This window comes from Notothenia coriiceps, unplaced genomic scaffold (genome assembly GCF_000735185.1).
Source record: "Notothenia coriiceps isolate Sejong01 unplaced genomic scaffold, NC01 NC01_scaffold00037244, whole genome shotgun sequence".
NCBI classification, from domain to species: domain Eukaryota; kingdom Metazoa; phylum Chordata; class Actinopteri; order Perciformes; family Nototheniidae; genus Notothenia; species Notothenia coriiceps.
Genome location: NW_011369945.1, coordinates 15,289,032 through 15,298,757, shown reverse-complemented (window position 1 = coordinate 15,298,757; position 9,726 = coordinate 15,289,032). Strand labels below are relative to the sequence as shown.

At 43.9% G+C, this 9,726-nt stretch overlaps 1 protein-coding gene across 1 annotated transcript in view; it reads left to right on the top strand.

The window, feature by feature from the left end:
* Positions 1-9,726, top strand: part of LOC104965348 (transcription factor SOX-5-like) — a 212,005-nt gene that overhangs the window by 186,253 nt on the left and 16,026 nt on the right. Inside the window, exon 4 of the mRNA XM_010794304.1 lies at positions 4,586-4,680. Coding sequence (XP_010792606.1) covers positions 4,586-4,680 — 95 coding nt within the window. The remainder of the gene's footprint in view (positions 1-4,585; positions 4,681-9,726) is intronic.

The following is a 9,726-nucleotide window of genomic DNA, read 5'->3' as shown; positions in this document are numbered from 1 at the left end:
GGGGGGGGGGTTACCTTGGTTGGTGATTGGCTAATGGTTACACAAGCCAAAACATCATTATGACATCATAAAGTGGCCAAAATCTGATCAGCTCATTTTCAGACAGGTTTTTATAGAAATGGATCGGGACAAAAAGGGAGAAAATCTTTTTTCTGAAACTTTCAGAATCTCTTTACACAGAGGGGACACATGTTGATGTATAAAAGACATGAAAAAGTGGATTTTGCATACAGTAATAGGTGACCTTTAAGACCTGATTTCTAACTTTTAGAGCAGCAGATGTTCATGATTGATTTGTTTAAAAGTTTGTGAGATCGGTTTGCTGGATAGCTCAGTTGTTAGAGCTGATGGCCAATAAGAAGTGTCCGCTGCCATGTAAACTGGTTCGAAACCCTGGCCCACCGAACATGTCTCCCCTCTATCTCCTCTCATAACCCTGCATCTCCAATAAAGGCACTCTCTGGCCCAAAAACATCTTTAATAAAGAAAAAGGTGAGATCCATTTGGTGATGGAAAAAGGCAGATTGAACATAATGTTGCTTAAATGTCATAAATATAAAACACAATAAGGTTTTACTGTTTTTACATTCTAAAGCCATACAATTAAGTATGAATCATGGATTTCCATCCACCATCTCCTACAGCGGAGCCTTGATTTCTGTGTTTGGGCTCGTACAAGTGCCATTTGGATTCCTCTTCTCCCCAAAATCCCACCAGAAGCTGCACCAGCATCTCAAAGTTTATACTGTCTCTCTCAGTTAACAAGGGCGGAGGAGCCACGTGTAGAGAGTGACATAAGTATTAACAAAGAGACAAGGAGGTAGAACATGAGTGGAGAGGAGAGATTCCACTGTCATTGCTCTAATATCCTGCAGGCCTGTAGAGAGAAACTATACCATGTTTTTCACTGGAACATGTCAGCGGGAATACCATCGAAGAAGAGTTAGAGACAAGAGGGGAGAAAGTGTCGGCGAGACAAAAGCAACGAACAAAAAGAAAAGAGAGGATGAGAGGCTGGTGTTTCCAACTCCCCGATGGTTTGCAACGTTAGAAGTGTGACACATTAGCCCGAGGCTTCTTGGTGCTCTCCAGGAATGTGAGCTCTTACTGCAGGAATCAGCCTCCAGCGCTTCACCTCCTCTCCAAAGGACAGCAACAGAGCAGGGAGAGACGAGGACCACCCGTTTGTGTAAACCATATTAAGCGCTGCAGGGATTCTCACACGGCTTAAATCAACAGTCCTAAAGCAGCCTTTTGGCCAACTTGCCAGAGAGACAGAAGGAGGGACAGAGGGAGGAAGAGAGGGAACACTGTTGACGATAAGGTGGTGTTATTCCATGTTGTTCTAACTTTCAACAAATTCCATGACAAGAGACATGCTAACAATGTTTGTCACTCTTAAAAAGGCTTAGTGATTTCCAACACAGATGGCCAATTTTTGCAATATTCACTTAAACTGGAGTGAATGCTCAGGACTATTTTAAGCTGCGGATTTGGAGCGTTGGTGAAAATTCATGGCTGTGTGACTGAAACTACTCTGCAATAAAAATGTTAATTTCTCTGCCTCAGTTTTCCAAATATGTGAATTTATTTAATTATAATATTTAAATGACTGGCAACGTGGAGACATTGGATCATAATTTAGGCCTTTATGCTTGGAAACTTTGCAGAAAACAAAACGTGAGTGTTGATTGAAAAAAANGCCTACATGCCTTTGTTGTGTGTGTGTGTGTGTGTGTGTGTGTTCGTGCATGTGTGCGTGCATGTGTTGAATAGCACAATGCCCCATTGCAGCTGAAGAACAATGGGGCATTGTGCTATTCAACACATGCACGCACACATGCACGAACACACACACACACACACACACACACAACAAAGGCATGTAGGCAAACATCGGTACATATGACCAGACATGGACGCACACACTCGTACTGATTGTGCCTCTTTCTAACTACATCCTGTTGAATGATTTAGGCCTTGTGTGTGTGTGTGTGTGTGTGTGTGTGTGTGTGTGTGTGTGTGTGTGTGTGTGTGTGTGTGTGTGTGTGTGTGTGTGTGTGTGTGTGTGTAATGGAGCTGGTATGTCAGGATCTGAGAGGTCAGAGGTCAGGCCATGCTAAATGTGAGCAGGAGGTTGGCTGACTGCAGGGTAAACACAGACCAGACACACTCACCTTCTCTCTTTCTCGCATTTCTTTCCTCTCTTTATATACACACACACACACACACACACACACACACACACACACACACACACACACACACACACACACACACACACACACACAGCTTGAAAGCTACAGGTCAATCCCTATATTTAACCTTAATTCAACGTCAATCAAATAATTAAGATTATACTTAAACTTTAAGCAAAATGTACACTTTCAAAGCTGGCGTTGGATTCATTTGGTTTATTCAACATATAAATCTGGCTTAGATTTAACAATATTTTTGCCACCACATTTTGTTTATCCGCGTTTCCTCAGCCAGATGTATTGTCTTTATTCCAATAAGGCAACAAAGGCAGTGATGGATGTGGCTTGAGTAATCACTGCTGGCCTTTGCCCAGGAAAATAAGTCAACATCTGGTTTTACAACTCCTCACACACACGCACTTTGCTAACGGTGCCTTCCGTTGACGTGCCCTCTTCTACCGTCCAAAGCCCCTAACCAGTCATATATTAAGTTGAGCAACAAGCCAAGGATAGCTTTACACTGCTCTGTTGTTCCTTCCTCCTCCTTTCTCTCCTTCATGCCTCTGACCTCTAACCTCACCCCCACAATCCTTTATGTCCTACGGATAGCCATGAAAATCTCTCAAAGAAGAAGAACACAGCATGACATCTTTGCTCCCGTTGCATAAACATCTTATACATCTTTATAGAAGAAGTTATAATTACTGACAACCATTATATCTGTGATCAGCAATGATGTAAAACAATTTTCTTCAAAGGGCTTATATCTCACCTTCGACCTTTCTCTCTCCCCACCCCTTCTCTCTCACCGTGTAGGTACTGCGGACAGCCTGGCGGAGAAAGAGCGCCAACTCATGGGCATGATTGGCCAGTTGAGCAGCCTGAGGGAGCAGCTCCTGGCGGCCCACGAGGAGCAGAAGAAGCTGGCCACCTCGCAGATGGAGAAGCAGAGGCAGCAGATGGAGCTGGCCAAGCAGCAGCAGGACCAGGTACAGAGCTCGCTGCGTGAGAAGGGCTGGATACTGTACGCCTATGCTGCCAAATAAAACCCTTACTAGTTAAGATAATACAAAAAAACTAAAATGACTTATCTTCTACCCCACATGATTACACAAAAAGTCAGTAAACAGTGAACAAAAGCACAGGATTGGCTGCTGATTCGGAGTCACAAGTTTTACACACACACCATTATGTGCGGATACACTTATATTGATCACAAATGGTCATCAACAATCATCACACAGATCTTACGGTAGGCTGAAAGGTGTGGTGGAAAAGCAGCAAATCGCACAGGACTTTTCTTCCTCTATACTCACACTCACACACACGCACACGCACACACACACACACACACACACACACACACACACACACAATAGAAGGTCCCAAGAAGCTGACCGCTGAAAGTTGAGGTCAGAGATGCAAGGTCAAACCATGAGCAAGTTTTCCTCCGTGAAGAATAGAGCGTCCTTGATGTACCACTAGCATACAGTCTGACCTCAGGTCACTGTGATTGGTCCAAATGTGAACCAGAGCAGTCCACAGGCAGGTTGTATTCAATGTGACGATTATTAGGTGCAGTATTCCTCATCTCCTCTCCCCTCCCTCACCTCCTCCCCTCATCCCTGACCTTTTCTCTCCCTCTCGGAGTAATTACAGCGCGGCCTATCTGCACCTGGTCACTAATAAACCGCTCTCGTCCTCTTCTCTGTCTCCTTCTCCCTGCACTTCTGTCATCTCCTCCGCCCTGTTCGTCCATCCATCTCTTGATTTATCATTCCTGACAGTGGGGGGGAAGAAGAGGGGGGAGAAAGGTGGAGAGTAACTTGTGAAGAAAGAAAGATGACAACAAGAAGGACACAAGGAGGGAGAAAGGGGGAGCCAGCCTGAAAGCAACCCCGACAAAGCAGGAGAACAGACAGTTGAGAGGAGAAAAAAAAGGGCGGAGAAGAGAGCGGCAATCGACAGTGGCGGCTCTTAATTACGGCGCTGGGGCCAGCTTTATCAGAATCCCCTCACCTCGCTGCTCTTTGTCAGGGGGTATTAAGGAGTAGGACACACAATCAGGCTTTTCATTAAGGCCCTACCGGCAGCACACACAAAGGACGGCTTTAACAGCTGCACTAAGGGACTCAGGTGGTGGTGGGGGTGAGGCGAGGGGAAGCAGAGGGACAAAGGTGGGATGAGAGGGAGGAGAAAAACAAGAGGATGAGGGTAAAGAGAGGGGGGATGCAGAGACAGGAGGAAGAGGGTAAGTGGAGAAAGGGTGACAAGATGTAGAAAAGAGGGAGAAAGGATGGAAGTCGGATAGAGGCATGGAGAAGGCCTGGTGTGTACAAATAAACAAAAACTGACATACAAATGTGATCTTCTCTGATTTCCTTCAGGTGACCCCTACCCTCTCCAGCTCATCCCCACAACCATGGCTGCTGCTGCTGCTGCGGCTGCTGCCACACCAGGCCTGGGACCCCTTCAACTCCAGGTAAGACTGCAGGACATCATGTCCATGAGAACAACAATCAAAACTCTGGGAATGTCACACAAATATTCAATTTTCCTTTTCACTTGGGTGGTCCCATAACGAATAAATCCCCTGACAGTGTTGGGGTGCAGAGCTGTCACTGTCAGCCAAAGTGTGGACAGTGAAGTCATCTTAGAAAAACATGATCTCAATGATCAGGGCTCAAAAACCTCACAGAACTGACAAGTGTTAGCGTAGCCCTCGGCTCTGTCCGGCAGTATTCAGACTGACTGTCAGAGCTAATGTGTGGGTGAAGCTGAAGAGATCTCTTTCAGCAGCACAGAGGCAGCTTTGTGTGTGAAGTTAGCATCATGATCCAAATGATGGTCACATTTTGCACCTGGACGTTAGGCTTTAAATACCTCTCAGCTTTCAATTCACGATGTTGGATAACTTTTTTCCACTCTCATGTGTGCAGCTCCGCCTCTTATGTCATAATCATGTCTCATCCGCTTAATAAGCAAGAGAGCAGAAAGAGAGACAAAGCCTAAGAGGGGTAAAAAACAAAAACAGTCAACATCTGTTATGATGCTTTTAAGGAGGGTGAGCCTGACTTTGGTCCTCTTCCTGTCTGCACATTGTGGATAAGCGGCCTATTGCTCGTTAATCCCGACCCCACGATCACTGCTCGTACACTCACTCTCTCTCTCTCTCTCTCTCTCTCTCTGACACACACACGCGACCACACCTCACACACTTCCACTCATATCCACGTGGGCTTTGGGGCTCCACTCTCCCGGGGGTTAAGAGCCTGCGCGGGCGTCCCCCCGTGTGCCTGTCTGAAACACATTAACCTCCGGTGTGGGGCTCGGCCCCTGAACAGGCTGCACTTGGCCCTCATGTCTACTTGAAATGCATTATCATAAAATATGACATCTGAGCGAAGCAGCTGCCTTCACACACGTTTCTGTTGTACATCTTTTTCACTTACTGTACATACACAAGGGGAATGAGAGGTGAAATATGGGTTAAAGGTGAGGCAGAGTGTGTGTAATACATTTGCACCGGTCAGCCAAACGTGCTGCCCCATATGCTAGACACTGCAGGGAGAAAAGAATAAGTGTGTAATTCTATCATGGAGAACGGACCCCGCTGTCGTCACTGATTTCATTATAACCCGTGTGTTTGAGCACATTTCTGTGTTTAGCCCGAGAATAATGTCCTCTGTGCCGTTATCACTGCTTCAATCTAGCTGTCCATATGTTCCACTGTGTTCAGACACACTCAATCTCCAGTTGAACGGCTTTGTCCACCTTGCAATTGGATTTTGTTTTTCACCAGCAGGGAGGGGTGAGAGGACACAAGTGCAAAAAAACATCTCACTAGCAGATTTCTTTCTTACAATCCTCTCAGACACACACACACACACACACACACACACACACACACACACACACACACACACACACACACACACACACACACACACACACACACACACACACACACACACACATATTATACTGTATAGTGTTCGAGCAGCCAGAGACATGCGCCTTTGGCAGCTTCAACACAGGGACATTGCACAGGAATAAGCTGAGGCTACGTAGCGTTGGAGCGGATGCAGTGCAGACACACACTTACACACACACTCCAAGCTCCCAGGCTTGTCTGCCAGGTATTTGCATAGAGAAGGGTTTCCCTCTTTGTAGTACTTCATGGCTTCTGGAAAGCTCGGGTTTACAAAGAGAATACGCACATAGACACAGAAACACAGCTGTAAGGACAAATCACCTGTGACAAACACAATGCCTTACAGTGCCCTTGGCTAACTTCCCTACAAGTGTGTAACGGTTCTAGCTGGACATGAAGGTACAGTATGTGGATACTCTATTCCTGCCATTCCATTCCCCTCTACAAGCCACTGGAGAGTTACAGTGCAAAATATATATTTATTTTATTCCAGTAACTGAAATGTCATCACAAGCAACGGAAATAAATGTGTGAAAGTAAGAAGATTTCTCCAAATTGATCAGAATTTTAAAAAAATTGACATCAGCAATGCTCATGTCAGTGAGTGTGTCGGTGTGACAGTGTTGTCCACTTGGCTGTGAGCTCGACACGAGAGAAGCTCTTTAATATTTAATGCCAGGGCATCGACCCTCTGTCGTGCAACTGGGGCCTCAGAGACCTGCAGATGTGTCGCATCTCCCAGAGGCCCCGCACACACACTCACAACACGTGCACACACTCCCACACTAACACACTGCATATATACATTCAAATAATCTGTTGTGTTCTCCCTCCTCAGATTGCCCGGCAACAGCAGCAGCTTCTGCAGCAGCAACACAAAATCAACCTCCTGCAGCAACAAATCCAGGTGAGGCCTGGTTTCTGTGTGTATGTGTATTTGTGTGTGTGTGTCCAATCCATGTGTGTATCAGCCAAATGTATTTTTTCAAGTGTTTGTGTGGATGCGCCCACAAAGGCAACTCTGTGATTGTGATTGTTGCAGATTCTTTGCTCAGCCATCAGCATTTGGGGCCTGAATCAGTGTTGACTGATACTAGCCCCTCCTCCACTAACACACACACACACACACACACACACACACACACACACACACACACACACACACACACACACACACACACACACACACACACACACACACACACACACACACAGATTAAGGCCTGTCAGAAAGAAACAGATTTGCCCAGGCTAACACAAGTACAGATGTCTCAATGTGGATGGATTTCCTTTGGGATCGTCTTTGCGCCCTCATTTGATGAGGTGTTTCTGCCGCCGAGACAAGACATGACAGTTAGTTTGGGCCTCAGGTCGCCACGGCAACACAGCGGTTTGGCAGGGAGGACACAAATGAACCCACTTAACCGAGACAAACACACACACACACACTCACAAACAAATAGAGATTGAAAATAAAAGATGTTCAGATAGAGAAGACAATGAAAATCCCAGCTGCATTCAGGAGCACATGGAAACATGCCGACAGACATGTTAGTTCAACATGGGAACACTTCAACTGAACACATACACACATAGTCAGTGTATACAGTTATTAATTGTACACACCCAACCAATGCTGGCCAAGATCTCTCATCCGTGCTATGTCATGATTTTCCTACATTTCTGCATTAAAATGTTGACTTTAACAAATACACCAAAAATTGCTTGAATTCAAAATACACACTTTTTAAAAAGGTGTTATAAGTCTAAGATACAGTAAGTAATATTTTTAGTCCACAAAAATAATAATGTAATCCTTAAATGAGGTACAAATATGTATTTATTGGAGTTTTAGTGATAAGCATCTCACATCTTAGAGTGGATGTCTCATCTCAAGCAATGAAAGGAAATAATTTAATCCGACCAAGGTCATGACCTTTGGTGCCTCAGCACTTTCAAAAGGCTTTTATAGACTCACTTGGGATGGTGCTACAATGGGTCTAATGATGGCAGTGACATCCCCGGCAACTACAACAAACACCATATTTGTAGTTTAAAGTTAAGATATTTCTAAAGTGAACATGGTGAACATTCAACTCAAGGTCAGAACAACTCTGAGAAATATGAGTATAACAATCTGTGGGGTGATTTTATGGAATGGTTTGGAGCAGGAGTAGCACAAGCATAATTCAGTTTAAAAGGATGTACAGAAACACTTTTTCGGAAAACTATGAGAATGAAGAGAGGTGATTGAAGATGAGAAATTATTGTAAATGTAAGTAGGAATAACTTGCATAATGATTTAAAGGACAATCATTGATCAAGTAAGGGGTGGGAATTAATAAGCATTTGCTTCCTCCTGCTCCCTTTCGGACACACCTGATTTATTATTATTATTAATATTAAGATGAAGACTTTTTTTGTTGAATATATAAATATTATCATGAATGTGGATAAATACTGTATTTTAACAATACGGTATTCTGTTTTNATAAGCATTTGCTTCCTCCTGCTCCCTTTCGGACACACATGATTTATTATTATTATTAATATGAAGACTTTTTTTGTTGAATATATAAATATTATCATGAATGTGGATAAATACTGTATTTTAACAATACGAAATTCTGTTTTTCACATTTTTTATTTGTTATTTTTTTAATCTGTTCTAAATAAAGATTGAAATGAAACATTGTCGAGATCTAAAAAAAACTGATGTGGATAAAGTTAGAACATTTCAATTATAAGCTGATAAAACAGCTGTATGTTAAAAACACAGTCACACATGTTCAGGTAAACGTTTCAACTATAAAGGGTTTTTGTTATAATGCCAAACAATCTTTCAGAATCCCCTTCTCTCTCTGTGATTTGAAGAGGGCGCAGCGACGACACAATGGCTCTTACACTGAACACACTGTGTAGAAACGGTATACATAGAAAGATTTAGATAAAAACTCAACAGCACAGATTTGAGTTAAGTGCAGTTCTTAGAAACATGTATTAATCTCTCAATGATGTAAAGCTCTTTACATATGTAAAATATCTTTCATAGAAATCAACAGAGTAGCTCTTACAGTCACAGAATCCTTTACAGATGCTTTTCAAGGCTTTCGAGTGTACAAGGTTGGCATTTAGCGTGTTAATCTGGGGGATGAGTGTGACATTGTGCATTAGAGCATGTTAATCTGGCTCCCTGTTGACCCTTGATATCATTGATATCATCCACAAATGGACTACGACGGACAGACAGAATAAAAAGAAAATGCACTCATCCGGGCAAGAGAGGGAGAGACGGGCAATAAAGGGGAAAAGGTACCAGAGAGGTATTTAGAAGGATGATCAGCTAAAGGGATAAACACAGAGAAATGGTGGGGAAAGAGGTAAGTGGAGGAGAAAAAGTGTGGATGTAAGTGAGAGATTAAATGTGTGTGTTTGTGTGTGTGGCATAAAGAGGGTCAATGGCACGGGTCAGGCATCATATGGAGAGGCAGATGTTGGAACATATTGTCCTGGATTACCACACTTTACACCGGAGAGATGGGCGGGCGAACAACGGACAGGCGGTCACGGGGAGGGAGGGAGAGAAGGAGGGGG